This window comes from Oncorhynchus kisutch, linkage group LG15 (assembly GCF_002021735.2).
Source record: "Oncorhynchus kisutch isolate 150728-3 linkage group LG15, Okis_V2, whole genome shotgun sequence".
Lineage (NCBI taxonomy): Eukaryota > Metazoa > Chordata > Actinopteri > Salmoniformes > Salmonidae > Oncorhynchus > Oncorhynchus kisutch.
In genome coordinates this window covers 39298335-39318976 of record NC_034188.2, presented here as the reverse complement: position 1 = coordinate 39318976, position 20642 = coordinate 39298335, and the positions used below count along the sequence as shown (strand labels likewise).

The 20642-nt window shown below is 41.3% G+C and overlaps 1 protein-coding gene across 1 annotated transcript; it reads right to left on the bottom strand.

The window, feature by feature from the left end:
* Positions 1-24: 24 nt before the first annotated feature.
* Positions 25-19889, bottom strand: etfdh (electron transfer flavoprotein dehydrogenase). The gene is made up of 13 exons (XM_031790237.1): positions 19661-19889; positions 17198-17350; positions 15182-15411; positions 11016-11097; positions 10723-10841; positions 10085-10162; positions 9675-9821; positions 9358-9498; positions 8916-9059; positions 7285-7453; positions 6720-6902; positions 6281-6502; positions 25-534 (listed from the first exon to the last, which is right to left on the bottom strand). Exons 1-13 carry the CDS (start codon positions 19689-19691, stop codon positions 371-373), a joined length of 1863 nt encoding a protein of 620 aa, XP_031646097.1. The 5' UTR covers positions 19692-19889; the 3' UTR covers positions 25-370.
* Between the last annotated feature and the right edge of the window lie 753 nt (positions 19890-20642).

The window sequence follows — 20642 nt, the reverse complement described above, 5'->3', positions numbered from 1 at the left end:
AGAGCTGTGATTTGTGGATTAAGCTGACACGAGGCATGGCAAATATTTATTCACCAACATTTGTCCCACTAATGACATTATGTACAGTATCTCTCAGATCATACGCTGTTGCAAATGGTACCTGCAATAGCTAATACATTTAAGTGGGTTAAGTTAGTCTATTTTGAAGTTGTCAATGCAGCTTTCTGCTTATGACGTGCATTATTCAGGACACCATACATGAACCAAAGCCACTTGTCTTTTATAACCATTTTACAATTCCCATATTGAAAGAATATGGTGACATTCCGTTTCATATCTAGGCACACAGTATAGTATTCTGCAAGCCCTGAATGTGTTTTTGCAGCCACCTCAACGAAGAGAATCAAAATCACAATCCGTTGTAGGCTGGTCCTCCACTGCCTTCGGGCACCACCCAGTTGATGTTCTGGCTGGGGTCCTTGATGTCACAGGTCTTGCAGTGGACGCAGTTCTGAGCGTTGATCTGCAACCTCATACCTTCTCCAGTCTCAAGGGGAACGTACTCATATACACCTAGTAAAAGGGGGAAAGAAGGGCGTCATTCAAAATGGAAACGAAGCGAAGAGATGTATTCCATCCACTGTACATTTAATTGTTACAGGAAAGATAGGAAATAGGATATGATGTTTGTGTTGCACCAGAATGCAAGGCCAAGCAGTTATACATCGTAGGGGACCAATTTATTTTATAGATTGGGGTACTCCATTAAAGAGATTCTAGTCTTAACCCAGTAGCTCATTTGGCAATGGTGATTTAGTCTCCCTTGCATGCTTTTACATTTCTTCCCATTCTGACTTGGGTATTAGGCTATAGGCCTAGTGAAGTATGTACAGAAGAAATTGAAGTTGTAAATGCCAATTATTATGCCTTATTTTAATTCAAATATAACTTGTACTTTTTTCAGGTTTTAATGAGAACATATTCACCTCAAGGTTCTTGATTTATTAATATATAATTTGTCTGAGTATCATACTGTATATGTAAGACTAAATGCCATTTGTAATGTTTTAGTGCAGGTATGTAGTTAATATACAATCCAGAAGTGTCTGATTAAAGGACATTCCATAGAATTCTACAAAAATACGACCGCTCCCTAAAACTGCTATAACTCAGAGTTAAATGTATTTCTATTCGGATTTCAAACCTTACAAAACAAGGAAGACTTAATATGCTCCATCTTCATTAGGAAGTGTGGGAAATGTGTTTTCTTGACTGATTACACCATGCTATTGTATGCCATATCATTTGAAAGGGCTGTTTCTCAGCTTTCAAAACATGTATCATGTTTTAATTTGGTTCGACACCAGCAAATTTTGCTCATTAATGCACATAATTCATGGTCTTACAGTTTTGTGATTCAGATATTTTTTGGGAAAATCTTGCCAGTGATGCAACAATGGCAATATGGCAATTTACAGTTAGCTGGTATTCAAAAGCCTATTGTTTACATACCCCTTTAAGAAAAACAAATTGACACAACCCTAACACGGAACCGCACGTACGCTATCGTGCATACATTTATTTTGTCCCCCCACACCAAACGCGATCACGACACGCAGGTTCAAAATATCATAAACTCTGAACCAATTACATTACCGTGTTTCCAGCCAGCTTAACTACTCACTGGACCCCTATGATCACTCGGCTACGCATGCCTCTCCCTAATGTCAATATGCCTTGTCCATTGCTGTTCTGTTTAGTGATGGTATTATTTCGCTGTAGAGCCTCTAGCCCTGCTCAATATGCCTTAGCTAACCCTTCAGTTCCACCTCCCACACATGCGGTGGCATCACCTGGTTTAAATGATGTTTCTAGAGGCAATGTCACTATGCCTAGGTTTACATCCTACCATAACTTTGCCTGTACATTATGCCTTGAATCTATTCTATCGCGCCCAGAAACCTACTCCTTTTACTCTGTTCCGAACGTACTAGATGACCAGCTCTTATAGCCATACCCCTATCCTACTCTGGTGACGTAGAGGTTAATCCAGGCACCTGCAGTGCCTAGCTCCACTCCCATTCCCCAGGTGCTCTCATTTATTGTTAACAGTAGAAGCCTCCTCCCCAAGTTAGTTTTATTCACTGCTTTAGCACACTCTGCCAATCCGGATGTCATAGCCGTGTCTGAATCCTGGCTTAGGAAGACCACCAAAAATCCTGAAATTTCTTTCCCTAACTATAACATTTTCCGACAAGAAAGAACTGCCAAAGGTGGCGGAGTGGAAATCTACTGCAGAGTTCTATCATACTATCCAGGCCTGTGCCCAAACAATTCAAGCTTCTACTTCTAAAGATCCACCTTTCCAGAAACAAGTCTCTCACCGTTGCAGCTTGCTACAGACCACCCTCTGCCCCCAGCTGTGCCCTGGACACCATATGTGAATCGATTGACCCCCCCCCACCATCTATCTTCAGAGCTCATGCTGCTAGGTGACCTAAACTGGGACATGCTTAACAGCCCGGCCATCCTACAATCTAAGCTTGATGCCCTCAATCTCACACAAATTATCAATGAACCTACCAGGTACCTCCCCAAAGCCTTAAACACGGGCACCCTCATAGATATCATCCTAACCAACTTGCCCTCCAAATACACCTCTGCTCTCTTCAACCAAGATCTCAGTGATCACTGCCTTATTGCCTGCATCCGTAATGGGTCTGCGGTCCAACCACCCCTCATCACTGTCAAATGCTCCCTAAAACACTTCAGCGAGGAGGCCCTTCTAATCGACCTGGCCCGGGTATCCTGGAAGGATATTGACCTCCTCCCGTCAGTAGAGGATGACTGGTTATTCTTTAAAAGTGCCTTCCTCACCATCTTAAATAAGCATGCCCCATTCAAAACATTTTGAACCAGGAACAGATATAGCCCTTGGTTCACTCCAGACCTGACTGACCTTGACCAGCACAAAAACATGCTGTGGTGTACTGCATTAGCATCAAATAGCCCCCGTGATATGCAACTTTTCAGTGTAGTTAGGAACCAATATACACAAGCTGTTAGCTTTCCTAAGGCTAGCTTTTTCAAACAGAAATTTGCATCCTGTAGCACAAACTCAAAGTTGTGGGACACTAATGTCCATGGAGAATAAGAGCACCTCCTCCCAGCTGCCCACTGCACTTAGGCTAGGACACATTCACCACTGATAAATCTACGATAATCGAGAATTTCAAGAAGCATTTTTCTACGGCTGGACATGCTTTCCACCTGGCTACCCCTACCCCGGTCAACTGCCCTGCACCCCCCACAGCAACTCGCCCAAGCCTCCCCATTTCTCCTTCACCCAAATAGCTGATGTCCTGAAAGAGCTGCAAAATCTGCACCCCTACAAATCAGCCGGGCTACACAATCTGGACCCTTTCTAAAATTATCTGCTGAATTTGTTGCAACCCCTATTACGAGCCTGTTCAACCTCTTTCGTATCATCAAAGATTGGAAAGCTGTCACGTTCATCCCTCTTCAAAGGGGGAGACACTAGACCCAAACCGCTACAGACCTATATCTATCCTACCCTGCCTTTCTAAAAAGGTATTCGAAAGCCAAGTTAACAAAACAGATCACAGACCATTTCGAATCCCACCGTACCTTCTCCGCTATGCAATCTGGCTTCCGAGCTGGCCACGGGTGCACCTCAGCCCCTTTCAAGGTCCTAAACGATATCATAACTGTAATCGATAAGAGACAATCCTGTGCAGCCGTATTCGTCGACCTGACCAAGGCTTTCGACTGTCAATCACCACATTCTTATCGGCAGAGTAAAAATTTGGTTTCTCAAATGACTGCCTCGCCTGGTTCACCAACTACTTCTCTGATAGAGTTCAGTGTGTCAAATCAGAGGGCCTGTTGTCCGGACCTCTGGCAGTCTTCTATGGGGGTGCCACAGGGTTCAATTCTCGGGCAGACTCTTCTCTGTATACGTCAATGTTGTCGCTCTTGCTGCTGGTGATTCTCTGATCCACCTCCATGCAGATGACACCATTCTGTATACTTCTGGCCCTTCTTTGTTAAAGGTTTAATTAGGGGACAGGTTAAAAAGCATTAATGTAATGGGTTCAGAGTTTGTTTTGATATTTTAACCTGCATGTCGTGATCGCATTTGGTGTGGGGGGGACAAAATAAATGTATGCACGATGGCGCACACGCACAGCCGGTTTGGGTTCCGTGTAATACCTTTATCTACTACTGTAGGTCTGCTCGAGTGACTCATATTTGATCATCAATGAACCTGGTTTTGCAAAGAAAGGCCACTCCTTACTTTCCTGATCCTACATACACAACATGATCAAAAGTATGTGGACACCTGCTCAAACATCTCATTCCAAAATCATGGGCATTACTATGGAGTTGGTTCCCCCTTTGCTATAACAGCCTCCACTCTTCTGGGAAGGCTTTCCACTTGATGTTGGAATATTGTCGCAGGGACTTGCTTCCAGAGCATTAGTGAGGTTGGGCGATTGAATATAGCTATGCAGCCAGAATCATGATTGTTGTGTGCAGTGCAGTCCTCCCAAACAGCCATTATGTGTCCCTACTCATTATCCATCAGATTACCACCCATTTGAAAATGTCAAGTTCAACAATGTATGTAATAGTTATATTATGGATGGAAAACCATAAAAGAGATTAACAAAATAACAGGTTCAGGGACAGTATTTGGGCCAGACATCTGTGGAGAAGACTGATTTCTAACAGTTGTTTGTATGTCGAATCAATCATGTATGTATTACATCTCTGCCTTAGTAGCAGTAATGGGTTTGATGGCCATTTCACAGATATATATATAACTCTGATCATTTATTGAGACTTCCAGAGAATAAACCTGGCTGTGCTGATCAAAATCAATGTCTTGAGTCATACTGGTCGTGCAGGCAATGACAGCACTTGGAAGCGGCAATGGCGTGCTTGAGCTTTATTCATGGAGGGTCAGGTGTTTCAGTGGACAGTAATATTCAATTCCACAGAGATCCCTGGCCTTGCTCCATACCTCCTAGGTGGAGCTATTGGGCACGTTCCAGGTCGTTCTCATTGCAGTCGCGCTGCACAGATTATTATATCTCACAATGCTTGAAGGCACCACAGTAGTATTACACAGTAATCTTAAACACATGCTGTTTTCAAGGAAACGTTAACCATTTGGTTGTAATATTATCACCTCTTGAAGAGCATAGTCAGAACTATACATTTTTGATTATTCCATGCAAAACAATTGCACACATTTGGCTTGAGTTATACAGCAGTTAACGGCATGCTTTTCATGATCAGTAAACATCAATTGATCATGTAATTTCAGATACGTGAGGGTATCCTCTCTCTCGCTCAATATTGGCCACCATTAATTGGATATTTGAGTGATTTAAAATAAAAGTGAACTATAATTGACAAGTATAAGTGGTTTAGGTTAATTTCCCAACCTTTGTGGGATCTGCCTGTCAAGCAGCAGAAAGGCACATTTGCCGATGTACAGTTAGCTGATAATGTTTACTTTGCAAGCTACCAGTAGAAACTTTGTACAGTTGGCTAAACATATTAATCAAAGGGACATTTGTTATAAAGTGTTTGTCCTATATCAGAGATAAGAAGGAATAGAAAAAGACACTTAACCCTTTTTTTTAGCCACTAAACTACTTCCATAAATACTGCCATTCATTTTCTAACTGGTACTGGGCTACCTTTTGGCGAGGCTTGTGGGCGTCCTAGAGCAAAACATGTACGTGTCTGTGAGAGTTACCTTTCTATAGAGGGATCATATTAGTGTGTAGCCCAAACTGTTGGGACGCTACAGACAGAAGTTGGCAGATCAGCGGTACCGAGTTCAGACGAGTCCCGTGACGCTTGTGGGGGTCTTTTCAAAAGTCTAATCCGACGAAGCAGCTAAATGACACATTATTTGCTTAGCTGGCTACATGCCAATGGATAGGCTATTCCTCACATATCTGAAATGACATCAATTCATGTTTACTGATCATAAAAAGCACTGATGTACTAGCTAAATGTGCAATAATCAGAAATTTGTAGTTGACTATGCTCCTCGAGGTGTGACTATATTAAAGTCAAATATTTGGCTAGGTAGCTATAACATTTATTTAACAATCCCTTAAACTACGCGTAATTGTCAAAGATCGAATGCTCTGCACTGTATTGTAACGTTTTATTGATAATGACCTATTACTTATACCTATCCAACCCTTTCAGATCTAAATTAAGTACCTGTGTTGTATGGGCTAAGGATGGATTTGTAATTGTGCATCAGTGGTACCTGCTGGACAGAAGCGCTGCTCGGGCCCATCGTAAATGGCCAGGTTGTTGGCCACAGGGATGCTGTCGTCCTTCAGGGTGAGGTGGGGGGGCTGGTCCCCCTCGTGGTTGGTACCGCTCAGGGCCACAGAAGAGAGCAGGTCGAAGCTCAGCTTGCCATCAGGTTTGGGGTACTCGATGGGCGTGCACTCCTTAGCCGGTTTCAGTTGGGCTGAGTCCAAGCCTAGGGTAAAATAGTTGGGAGTTATCAAACCTCAGTTGGTTGCAGGCCAGATAAAACATTGGTTTGTTCCTTGAGGCAATTCTTAGCATGAGTGCATGATTTTGATGTGCATATAGCAAAACTGAGTTGATGCTTTGTCCAATAACAACTTGGCCCGAAACAGAAACGGACCATCTTTTCTGATGAATACGTCATACAAATCATCAATATGCTGCACCTGCATGTTTCAGTGTCCATGGCTCCTTCCCTCTAAGTATCCAGTAGAAGACACCAGTGTAGACCATGCCCCCGTACAGTCCAAAGTAGTTGTGGAACGATGGCCTGATGTTCCTCACTGCGTACAGCTCTTTCCAGATCCAAGACTTCTTCAAATTGTCCTCATACTCCGGTATGTGAAGTCCTGGAAGACAAATTACCAGAAAAGTATAATTCTATTCAGATGACAGTAAAATATTAGAGATGATCTTGCACCCACAAATTAAAATTGCTCATTTACTTAGTTTTTTTTAATCAAATAAAATTCCATTAATTTACTTTAAAAAATTACACACTGGAGAGAAGCAATTAACATATATCTCCCCCCCCCCCCCCCCCCCCAATTAGCATTAGCGATAAAAGTCTCAACAAATTACACTCTTTAATAGTCTATTCATTGCATATTTTATAATGTAGAAATGTGCCTTTGGCTTCACTTTACAATCAGTGAGAGGTGTGTGTGTGTGTGTGTGTGTGTGAGGGAGCATTTAAATCAAAGGAAAAGGTTTTGGTCTGGTTTAACCTACCTGCCGTTTTAGATGCTGGGTCTTCGGCTGTGACTTTGGGGAAGATGGCCTCTGCGGCCAGCATGCCGCTCTTCATGGCCGTGTGGGTGCCTTTGATCTTTGGTACATTCATGAAGCCCGGACTGCATCCGATAAGCATCCCCCCAGGGAATGTCACTTTAGGGAGGCACTGGATGGAGGAAGACCGGTAAAGATTATAATCATAAATGTAATGGGAAAATGCTTTCATGGAATAAGAACCAGTGGAAAACCTGACCTAAGATTCACGTATTTCCCATTTTTCATGCCGAGACACACATTAAAGTTACAATAATGTGGCGCAGGACATTTGACAGGCAGCATTTTTATCTACCGGACATGATTAGGGATTCCATCCATGGTGCTCAGAATGAGAGAAATCCCATTTAGATTATAAAAAGAATATGCAAGTCGAGGATGCAACAATGTGTGGTCCCTCTTACCGAATTCAGATGTGCATTTTGAAGATGTTAGAATAACTCTCCACGTGTACTTTTCCTCAGCCAACAAGATGAGTAACGAACAGCAAAAACACTAGCCTATGTCAATCTACTATCCCCCATAGTAGAAAAGTTTACCTATTGTATTGGTCAGCTTTTCGAGAAAGAAACAGCCTATTCAAAACAGACTCTGGAACAGTTGTGGGACGATAGATCCCAAATTCATGCAACCAGTGGGCCGGCCCTTGGCTACATAAAAAGAAACCTTTAAAAGCAATGAGTCTGATGCAACAGATCTGAATGTTTAGCTTAAAAATGTTGATAAGCTGTTAATTTCTTTACATAAAATGTAGCAACGCGCACAAGACAGTAAGGCAACGCGCAAATGTTTGTTCCATAATGCAATTCATTGGAAAACACCCTTGTGAAAGTGCACCAACACATGCAAGCGGTTTCATGTGACAAATATGAAAATATCTGTTTGAAATGTTGAAAGAGGGGAGCTCTAATATGCGACAACTAGCATGGGCTGCTAATATGACTAGGATTTTGCCTTTGGCTACTGGACAATGAGAGAAAGTTGATATAGAAGAATTGCCACCACGGATATGGTTTGATTTTAGCTAGGCTACCTTGAAGCAAGGTAAGACATGCCTCATAATATGCAGTAAAACGGTCGGGTTTCAAACAGTTAAGTATACGTTTTCAAAATGCATACTGCCTCCAGCTCATTGCAAAGTGGTGTGTGACGAGCTGAGGAAGCCTGCCTTCCGTTGCCTGTGCATTTGCTGTTTGAGATGCTGTTGCAGCAGCAGCTCTCCTGCTGTCTGACAGATTTTCCGCTCAAAGGCTCTGTATCTATATGCTGTACGCATGTGATAAATAAGATACAGAAATACTGTACATGCGCTAATTTAATTCCACATAATTATGCATTTAACCTATAGGACGATAAGCATGACCAGTCAAATGTATTTCCATCGACTGGTATTTCCATCAATGAATAGGTTAAAAAGCATTATTTTGCAATGGGATTTTTTTTCTTCTTCTCCCGGGCGGCAATTTGATTTATCACCGAAAAGCTGGAAAAGCTGGCTATTATCGGCTAACAGAAACCTTGGCACAGAGCCACACACATACCTTTGAGTAGTACATACAAAAATACACACACACCTGATAGCCTCCCTCGTTGAGCGCCCTGGCTCCGTAGGCGATTCTGTCACCTCCCTCCAGGGTCTTGGCAACGAAGGGGTGGTGCTTCCAGCGCTGGAACTCTCTGAAGGGGCTGAGGTAGGGGTTGGTGTAGTCAAGACCAACCTGGAAGTGGGGAAATACACAGCATTACGTTTTTGGATACAATCGGTCATTGACCTCAATGTATGATCTTCATAAAAGTTAGTTATCACATATCTCAAGTTGTCCCTTTAGGCACAAGTTGGCCTAATGAAGATAAAGAGAAGGGTAGAAGTATAGTGCATTGTCATACACTGACCTCAGTTTTACAAATGTTATTTCATTTAGTGTTTAGACCATTGCCAAGTGTTAGCATGGCTGGTAGTTTGGCAGTTGACATCCATTGCAAGGAGCCAAAATGGCTGCCATAACCGGGACTCACCACAAAGCCCAAGGCCACCAGTGGCTCGCCCTCGTTCAGGTGGTAGAGGAAGGAGCCGCCATACGTGTTCCTGTTCAAGGGCCAGCCCACCGAATGCTCCACTCTGCCCGGCCTCCACTTCTTCTCATCAATCACCCACAGCTGGTTAGACAGAAAAACAAAAAAGAAAAGTCGTTGTGCATAAAGCATCTGCTAAATGACAAAAATGTAATGAATATGACATTCTGATTTGGCTTCATGAAGATCTGTATTGTATGACTGATTAAAAACAGATTATTTGTTTATTCGGTCCAAATACAGTTGCTTTGGGATTTTACCTCTTTCAGGCCAATGGCGTAGGTCTGTGGTTCACAGTTCTCCCTGAGGTTGAACTGCCTGTAGAGCTGCTTGGCCAAGTGGCCGTGGCAGCCCTCTCCGAACAGGGTCACTTTAGCATGGAGCTCCATCCCCCTCTCAAACACATCCTGCAGAGGCAAATTGAGAGGAGAATGTTATTCTGAGACACCAGGGATGAGGCTACTTGTCGCTTTCATAAAACAAATTCTATTCTATTCAGTGCTGATTCTTCCTCGTTTTTTATAAAACTCAGTTTTTACAGTCAAACTCTATACTGTACAAAGTGACCATACATAGGAGAAAAACATTTGTACTTTGTCCAAAGAAAATAACTTAGACTTTCCGTACAGTGATGAGTCCATTTTATTGACATAAATCTGCATAAGTTTACCTTTGGCGAACCATCCTTAGCGATGCCCACGTCATTGGTGGCAATTCCTTTCACACTTCCATCTTCATGAAACAAAACCTGAAAAACAAAATCTGAAATTAAAACACTTTTGAAAGTGGAATGACACCTCAAGCAAACACGATCAATGAAAGCCAGTCGCGATACGTCAACGCATCAGTGAAATCGATCTCAGGGATGAAAATGGAGCTGGCTCAAAATATCAGTCTATATCTCTGCCCTACCAAGAAAAAAGGCAGTAACTGCTCATTTGTTTGAAAATGAGTTAATGTCATTTTTGCCACATTAAATACATGCTTAATCATGTGGACAAGTATCCTGCCTCTATTGTACTGTGTTTTGGAGAAAATGGGGGTCATGTTAGCAGTAACTGCATAAAGTTACTGTGAAACCAAGGTAAATAAAAGCCATTTTTCTCAGTTCCACGCTTTGAGCAGTTACTGCCTTTTTGCTTGGTAGGGCAGATCTGGTCAAAGGCATACAATTATGTAAATGTTTACTGACAAAAAGCTGATGTTCCAGGAAAGATCAATGTAGCTTGTCAATGGTAATTATCACGCCAATATTAGTAAGATGGCCTGTGTTTTCTGAAATTGTCATGAATGGTGGGCGGTGCTCACCTCAGCAGCAGCGTAGCCTGGGTATATCTCCACTCCCAGCTCCTCAGCCTGCTCTCCCAACCAATGTACAAAGTGACCCAGCCGCACAATGTAGTTCCCATGGTTGTTCATGGGCAGACCTGGGGGGGGGGGGGGGGGGGGGGGGGGAAATCAAAAAATTAAATAGAATGAAAAACAGACTGCACAGTCAAGGCTAATACCATAATAGCTTTATGTTTAGGACAGAGCTTACAGGTGACAAGCTAGAGTTGTCATTTGAAAAGATGTCCTGTAAAACATGCATGTGACTTTACCTGGCAACATTGGGACAGGGATTCTATACTTCTCGGTTAGAATACTAAACAAATCCTCGGTCACTGGTGTGTTCAAGGGTGCCTAAGAGAAGAGTACACAAATAACAGAACACTTCATTTTTTTTTAGCCTAGGTGTTGCTTGCAAGATGTTCCCTTTGGGCAGGATCATGTTGTTGTCTAGGACTGTGATGTACTCTCAACATTATGTCTGTGATAGTTATGTCTGCAGTTAGGTATGGCGGCAGGTAGCCTAGCGGTTAAGAGCGTTGAGCCAGTAACTGAAAGGTTGCTGTTTCGAATCCCTGAGCCGACAAATCTGCCGATGTGCCCTCGAGCAAGGCACTTAACAATAGTGACTTACAGGAGCCATTTGGGTTAAGATCATCTGCTAAATTACTTAAATGTAATGTCTGAGACTAAAAAAAAAGACAACAAAAAGAAAATGCCAGGTCCATATCCTGTGTGTATCTGTGAATTATGCTGCATATTTCCCCTCACAACCTTTCCATAGACTGGCAACCTTTCTTAGACTGACGTGCTCAATACTTAAATAATAGAGCGCAGCGTTGTAGACTATTTCATTTGAAATCTCTCTCAGTGGAAAGAAACTCCTGCAGAGTGAACTCAGTGTGAAGATGCTTCTTTCCTCTGGATGACATTTGAACATTTTCAACGGACCGGCTGAAGCAGCCCTCAGACGGGAGTGCATTTCATTTATAAATCTATCCCTCTCTCCATAGAACTAGATAGGGCACATCTCCGCAGGAGTGTAATTCAATTCATGAATGTCTATGGCCCACTGACTCCAACTCTGCTATAACTAACAGAATAATGTAAGGAACATCCAAATATTAGCACATAGATCGAAGTTTTTGCAGAAATATTCAAATTTGCCCTGGGTGCATGTCACCAGTAAAGTAAGCTTGCCATGATAGCCCTAAAGGCTTGCCAGCTAATTATTGATATCGCTGCCCATCTCCATTACCCAGAATAAGGAATACACACATTAGCAAGCGAGTAGAGTAGGGCTGTCCCAGGGAAAAAAAAGGGATGTATTTTTATCTTGGTCGACCAAGAGTCGTCTGTTCTTTCGACCAATCGATTGGTCAACATTTGTGTATTTTTCCATATATACACACACATCCTGTGTGTTTTAATCTAATCAACTATATGCACTGAGCTTGTCTAATGCTTTAAGCGCACAGTTTGATGAAATAATTAAGAGACACAACTAGAGGGAGTCTGACTGCAATTGATTTGATTGTGCGGGCTGGGCTCAGACTTGCTGCGCTGTATATACACTTGTTTTTTTATAAAGACAGCGAGTGACTGACTAAAACCCTTTGTTTCTCACTCCTTCCTGCTACAGCGGCCACCACAGAACATCAACAGTGTTTATCACTCTGTCCGTGTTGCTGAAGCGGCAACAAAATTACAGCCATTTCTGACTGAAAAGTTCTGTTCCCGAAATCCCTCATTTGTCAAGGAAAAACATTCCCTACTACCTTAACTCTTGCTCTCTTTCCAGGGCACATGCATGCATCACATGCACGTGACCAATAGGGCCTGACCTATAGCACATCATAATCACATCAATAAAATGGTTACGACAAACTCTGAACACATTAACACGTGACAGCAAAATGGATGCGGAGGACAACTCGAAACAGGGGAATGTTTGTTTACTGGTTGCTCAGGACGTAAATGGGAAGTCAGGTGTGTGGAATACATTTGACTAGTTGTGGAAAATACTGGAGATCAAGAAAAAGAAGTTAAGGAGCAATATAGTTTGACTGTTTAGAACAATGTCAACACTAAATAAATGATAAGCGTTGTAATGTTTTTTTTTTGTAAAGCATTTATTACAGCAAAGACTAATCAGTCGCAAGCATTCGTGAACGCGACTGCCAAAATGGAAGAGTTTATTTATTGTTTACAGCTAATTATTCCCAAAAATGTTGTGGTTATTTTATTTTAAAACTAAAATGCTTGATTGCATTTCAAATCATGAATGACTTGAACAAATGAATGATTATTTCATTATTTAGGCTACTGTATGAATCATAGGCCAAAGTTACAGTATTAAGACAAAACAGAATGTGCTCTTAGGACTACAGCTCCATCGATGGTGGTTATACAAGACTGCTATAATAAGTCTACTACTAATAATAATAATGATATTACTTATTATAATGATCATAATAGTAATAATAACAAGGAGGGTTATTATTAAAATAATTTTTTCTGACCATTTGAAACAGTGTAAACACAAAATTAAAAGTCATACCAGAGAGGCTGTTCTAATGGGGAAAAAAACGTATAAAGCCTTTATTACAGCATAACGAAGATGAAAAACAGTCAGATTTGTGAAATTGTTTATCCTACATGTGGTTGCGTGAGGCTTGGTGCTCACGGAAATCAGTAGGCTACTAAACAAACACTCAAACAGGCAATAGAAGCAGGATGTCTTATTTCTGTAGACATACAGTGCATTTGTAAAGTATTCAGACCCCTTCACTTTTTCCACACTGTTACATTAGCCTTATTCTAAAATGTAATAATTAATTTCCCCCCCTCAATCTACACACAATACCCCATAATGACAAAGCGAAAAACAGGTTATTAGAAATGTTTGCAAATGTATTATAAAAAAATATAAAAAACAGAAATACCTTTTTTACATAACTATTCAGACCCTTTGCTATGAGACACGAAATTGAGCTCAGGTGTATCCTGTTTCCATTGATCACCCTTGAGATGTTTCTACAACTTGATTGGTGTCCACCTGTGGTAAATTAAATTGGCTGGACAGTTTGGAAAAAGCATGTCACTGTGCATGTAAGAGCAAAAACCAAGCTATGAAGTCGAAGGAATTGTCTGTAGAGCTCCGAGACAGGATTGTGTCGAGGCACAGATCTGGGGAAGGATACTGTAAAATGTCTGCAGCATTAAAGTTCCCCAAGAACACAGTGGCCTCCAACATTCTTAAATGGAAAAAGTTTGGAACCACCAAGACTCTTCCTAGAGCTGGCCGCCCAGCCAAACCTGAAGGACTCAGACAACGAGAAACAAGATTCTCTGGTCTGATGAAAGCAAGATTGAACTCTTTGCCCTGAATGCCAAGCATCACGTCTGGAGGAAACCTGGCACCATCCCTACGGTAAAGCATGGGTGGAGTGGGGATGTTTTTCAGCGGCATGGAATGGGAAACTTGTGAGGATCAAGGCAAAGATGAACAGAGCAAAGTACAGAGAGAATATTGATTAAAAACCTGCTCCAGAGCACTCAGGACCTCAGACTGGGGTGAAGGTTTGTCTTCCAACAGGACAACAACCCTAAGCACACAGCCAAGACAATGCAGGAGTGGCTTCGGGACAGGTCTCTGAATGGCCCAGCCAGAGCCCGGACTTGAACCTGATCAAACATCTCTGGAGAGACCCGAAATAACTGTGCAGCGAAGCTCCCCATCCAACCTGACAGAGCTTGAGAGAATCTGCAGAGAAGAATGTGAGAAACTCTCCAAATACAGGTGTGCCAAGCTTGTAGCATCATACCCAAGACGACTCAAGGCTGTAATCGCTGCCAAACGTGCTTCAACAAAGTACTAAGTAAAGGGTATGTAAATGTGATTTGAGTGTCATTTTTAATACATTAGCAAACATTTCTAAAAACCTGTTTTTGCTTTGTCATTATGTAGTATTGTGTGTAGATTGAGATTTTATTCTATCCATTTCATAAATAAGGCTACCGTAACAAAATGTGGAAAGAAGTCAATGGGTTTGAACACTTTCCGAATGCACTGTATCTAGCTGTGAATTCCACACTAACTGCTGCACAACAGTGAGTGACTCAAGGTGCTGGTCTCTCATTGTGTGCTTGTAAACAAACACAACGTGACTTGGGACTACGTGTAAGCTTCATAATGAAAAACTCCTAATTAACGCAATCTTCTTTATCTCCTAATGTATTGCAGAAGTTGACTGCAGGTATTTACTTAAAGTAGCTACAAATATTCACATTTATAAAACAAAATGTAAAGGAAATAGTTTCAACAGTATTGAAAAACCATTGCATGGTATACCGCCCAAGCCTAACAGATACAATTGAAGCTAGAGACAGATAGCCTATAGGCCCTATACAAACACACGAGATGACACTAACATACCCCTCTCTCCTTCCAGTCTGGGAAGAGTTCGTTGAGGGCGCTGGGCTCCAGGCAGGCCCCGGAGAGGGTGTGTGCTCCGATCTGAGACGCTTTCTCCACCAGGCACACACGCAGCTCCTTCTCCTGCTCTTTGGCCAGCTGCTTCAGCCGGATGGCTGCCGACAGCCCCGCGGGACCCCCTCCCACTATCACCACATCAGCCTCGTCAGCAAACCGCTCCATCTCCACACCTGGACAAAAACAAAATGCCACACACAAAATAGGTATGTGTCACCTAGTCATTAGCTTGGGGGAGATCACACAAATCCTCAGGTTTCGGGCAAGGTTACACAAGCCTCCATAAAGACCAACTGGAATATTAGTATGTTGTACTATCTGAATGTCGAAAGTAGAAACTTGTAGTTTTGACATCAGCGTTAATTTGCAACAGCATCCCATAGATGCACATTGAAGGACAACTAGTATTTTCCACAAGCACATGGAGTAGCCAGCCAAATAGAAAAAGTTGACAGCCAGGATCCCCCAGGATTGCCGAACAAGCTCTATTTTTCATGGCCTCTGGTACATTCTAATGCCTTGATTCAATCTGAAATACAAAGCAATTATTTAATACTTTATTAAGTTTACCTCCCTGATTGGAAACATTAGTTGTGGTATTGTGTTTACAATTTAAATGACGGAATATGTATGAATTCAGTATTGTTATATCATTTTCTAGGCCTTGAAGATCAGGCCTATTTTCAAAGTAACTTTTTTTATTTAAATATTGTACATTTAACCTGTCTTCGATATTAAAATATTTTACTGCAAGATATGAATTTAAACAATTATGTATGTTCTTCAAATAGTTTATCAAAACAGAATTTGGGCTATTTACTTAATTTATTGAATAAATAAATCAAAGGTTCAATTCAAATTGTGTGATGGGCACTTTCTCAAATGGGTCTCTAAAATAAACAGAACAAATGCTCAAAAATAAGTTCGGGGTCCATAGGTGTTAAGAGATCAGTTAAATTAGTGAAATAATTAAGTGTTTGCAACTCTTTGAATGGCAGTATGTCATTAATAAAAAATTAAAAACTTTTACAACTTCTTCTTAAAGAATCTTTTAAGAGTCTGCCGACTTCCAAAGGCTTCAAGCTTCCTTTTAAGAGGCATTTTCTCAGCTATCTGCAATAAAACGTATGACTGAAAAATGAAGCAGGTGTTAATCATGGGCTTTGCTACGCAGAAAGCAGCAGTTGATTACTCCATTGTCAACACTTGGATTAAATCAGTAGACCTATATAAATAATCTTAGAAAATACTATATACAGTGCATTCATTAAGTATTCAGACCCCTTAGCTTTTTACATTTTGTTACGTTAGTCTTATTGTAAAAAGATGTAATACTTTTTCCTCAATCTACACACAATACCCCATAAATACACAGTAAAAACAGGTTTTTAGAAAATTTTGCAAATGTAGAGGGCAGCAGGTAGCCTAGAGGTTAGAGCGTTGGACTAGTAAACAAAAGGTTGACTCAAATAGATAAAGGAGCATCATGCTCTCTCCCTCAGTGTAAAGAAATTTGACTTCAACCGCAGCATACACAACACACACCGGGAGGTGGGACAGACAGCAGACTGTTAAACCAACAGTGTTTCCCTGTCATCGCTCACTTTAACTGATGGGCGCCTGTCCTATGAATAGATCGCTAGAAGATGCATATTGTTTATTCTAGCGGGACCGGGCTCAGCTAACTTTTATTCTGACTTACGGATTGTAAAAAATACCTGGCTGAAAAGGAGTGGGTAACTGGCTGTATAGCCAACACGAGAGGAAAACACTGCAAATATGTTTGTTTTAGAAAGACAAATCTAATATTCCCCACCCACTCACATATGAGATCAGTTCAAATGTTATCAGCATTGGTATAAGGTTAAAAAAAACAAAGGAAACAAAGGTGTTTGGGTCTCGCATAATATAACACATTCCATTTCAGACAGTGTGTCAAGGGTGAGAATTACACAGTACCTTCCCATCGTGGGTCTTTGTCCCTGGGGAAGATTGTGTAGTGTGATGTTATGCGAGGCATCACTGCAGATGAGCAATTCCGTCGCCACGTGTAGTGCTGTGGAGGTGCATGTTCCGCTTGCACTGTTTTCAATGCTCGTATACACCTTTGGGCTGCAAAGAACAAGGCAGATCCGGTCAGTGCCGACGGACTGGCGAGGAAGCTGATAAGGTGAGGTCCTACTGTATACCTTCAGAGTGTGTACACATGTTAACTTATGCACAGTACAAACAGTCAGACAGTAAAAAAGGACACTCAAGAGATGACTTTGTTACGCTGTACAATACATTGCAACTGAATGTGTCACTATTCTTCTGTGTAGCAGCCTATGAGATTTGTATGGGCTTATGTAGCAGTGGAGGGTTATCAGGAGGTAGGGGAGGACCATCCTACTCTGCAGATTTCATAAAAACAGTGAAACTTTAAAAACAAAAGTGATCCTTAGATAAAACTATAGTAAATATATTAATGTCATCAAATAACTGATTAAAACTGTTTTGCAAGTAAGTTCTACAGTAGCCTCAACAGTCTCTAGGGTTACACCATGACTTCGATACAAAACCCAGGAGGCTCATGGTTCACATCCCTTTTCCATAGACTTACACAGTAATTATAATCGATTTCCGGGGGACGTCCTCCAACCTATTATAGCTCTTGCAGTATGAACTGATGTTGTCCATCCAATCAAAGGATCAGATAATTAATATAGTACTGAAAGCATAACCTACAGCTAGCGAACGCTGCAGTGCATATAATGCGGTGAGTAGTTGACTCAGAGAGAGAAAGACAATAGCTTAACAGTTGAACAAATTAATTTCTTAAATTAATGAAGCAGCAGAGCTATATTTTGTTATATTTCTTCTCTTCTTAGTTTACCTTTCACTTACTTAGCTTATGCGGCTAATTTAGCCTACTCAACAACCTGACTGAAAAAGAGAGGAATGTTATTTATGTTTGCTAGTAGGCTAAGACTATCCACCACTGCAACTCTTCCAAGTTAAGCAAAGCTTTCGGTTTTATTAATTTATTGCCATTGGGGTCCGCCGGTGTAACTGCTAAACTACTCGCTGTACTGCATGATTGTACACCTGGTTTGTGGGTTTACTACATGTTAGCTGTTAATATGGTAACATCGATGTAGGCTAAGTAGCGGTTATGGTATGAAGGTTTGGCTTGGAGAGGTTTTTGCGCCTGGTCAGACTGCGGTTGTGTTGTGCACTGAAGTCCACAAGCAAAGGGAAAAGGTGAGAGGAGAAGAGGGCGTAAATGTGAGAAGGAATTAAACAACGCGCAGTGACGTTGATGCATGCTTTGTGGCTGCTATGAGAGTGAACTGTGTGTGCAGGTGATCTGGGGGGAATTCATTCTGCTGATTCTGTTGCAAAACGTTTCTTAAATGGAATGAAACCGGGAGGGACCTACCGGAATTTGTCCAATACAAACTCAGATTTTTGACTAATGATTACACCCCTGATCAGCTTGATGCAGGCAAGAGTGTGCAAGGTCGGTATTGTAAGTTTCACTGTCATCTTGATTAATCCAATTTGTCTCTTGAACTGTGCACCTACATTATTAACTTTCATTTGTAGGCTAGGTTGTAGCAACCTCATGATGGGTATAGGGCAAATTTTTGTATCCCGTAGAAGCATAAACCCATCTATGTTAGATTGAGCTGGGTGAATGGTACAGTATATGAATGACAGTCATCTGTAATAGAAATAAGGCCATATACTTATTTTGTTCTCCCTCATTTTGAACGGCACCAACCGCCACTGATGTGCAATTGTCAATAGGCATGTAATCCACGTCCATTTAGGTCATGAGATTGTCAGCAAAAGAGTACTGGTATCAGCCAGTTAAGTTATCACCTATAGCAGTCAACAAATACTGCTAGCATTCCCGAGACAAACAATGATTCCTGCCTTGGCTTGTCAGTAGATTGACGCCATGAGACGTCACAACTGTCAATATTGACACTCACGGTCAAGCTAGCTATCTAGTTAGCTAAGATAGTCAGCCAATTACTTTTGAAAGTGCATAACTAATAATATTACTTTAGTTCAATATTAGTTAACGTACAAAATACTTAATGTATTTCTGCACGCACTAAACTAACATTGGCTGACCAAAGGACAATCGTTAGTGACCTATATTATAACAGTATTTGACTTCAACTTTGCCCTATATTTAGCTTAGCTAACTAGCTTAGCAAACCGGACAAAGGTGCCAGACTGGAGCTAGCGTTTCAAGATTCCACAAAGCTAATGTCAACCGTATTTACTAAGTAAATGTTAGTCCATGCCACTCTCAAATTATAGATAACTATCATTTACAAAATAGGGTAACATATAAAAGTGTCAAAAGGCAAGACAGAGAATATATGGAAACTGACAGGCGTATGAATAGCTGGCTACCTAACTTACCTTGAATTGAATATCTGCTAGCTGGAAACATCGTATGAAGGTCAGCTAGTGCTAGTTCTCTAGCTAGTAGCAGTCCTCTTTAGGTACTGACAAAGGCTCTTGCAGCTCAGCCACCCCAATGATCATGCAAGTCTGTTGGGACAACAAAATTCGTCTCATAACAGACCATTGAAGTTGTCGGTAACTCCACACAGTGCGCATATGCCTCAATGTTCTGGCACGTTCACGTGAGTCAAATGAGGCGGTACCTGGGTAAATTTAGATCTAAAAACCGGAAATGAGTTATGGGGAAATAAAGTTTTGGGATAAACCGCAACAATTAGGTCTGAGGTTAACGCAGGCTTAGGAAATCTTATACGTTTGGTTTTTTTATACGTTTTTTGATTGTTTTCAGTCAGTTTTTATTTTCGGCGTTTATCCAAAAACCCGACAAACTCAATTTATTTCCACATAGGCTTTGGCCAACAAGCCATGGCTGAGTTAATGCCTACACAAAGATGCCATTACTATTGCTTTCTATAGAACTCCTCAGTGGACAAATAATAACCATAAAACCTTGCAGTCAAACACATAAATGGTTCTAATCATCTTCCACCATTCATTTTTTCACATAGTGAATTTTACAAGCACTTCAAATGTAGTATGTGTTTTGTGTAGTTTTAACTTGGTGTGATGTTTTGATAACTTTGTAATTCTCTCTTGGACAAGGTGAGTTTTATCAATATATTCACCTCAATTTACTCTGAAATTTTTATTAGCAGCAGAGAGAACCTCAGCAAGGCAAAAAATCCTGCAGGAAGTTCCTGCACTTCATCTTTAGCCGACCTTGTCAGCTATCATTCACCAGCACGATCAGAGAGAGACCTGTGCCCAATCCATGATGAATCCATTGCTGTATTGAAATTACTTGAATTAAGTGTTGAACTTCTTCATCCCCTTTCTGTGTCTTCGCTAGCCACTGACTACACTTTAGCTAGCTAGT

Excerpts from the sequence above, each read along its gene's own strand:
- etfdh (XM_031790237.1), bottom strand. The coding sequence starts at position 19,691 with ATGTTTCCAGCTAGCAGATATTCAATTCAAG. Across the intron at positions 15,412-17,197 it reads CAAAGACCCACGATGGGAAG|GTGTGGAGATGGAGCGGTTT; the intron begins GTACTGTGTAAT and ends GTTTTTGTCCAG. Across the intron at positions 9,499-9,674 it reads ACGCCATTGGCCTGAAAGAG|CTGTGGGTGATTGATGAGAA; the intron begins GTAAAATCCCAA and ends CTGTCTAACCAG.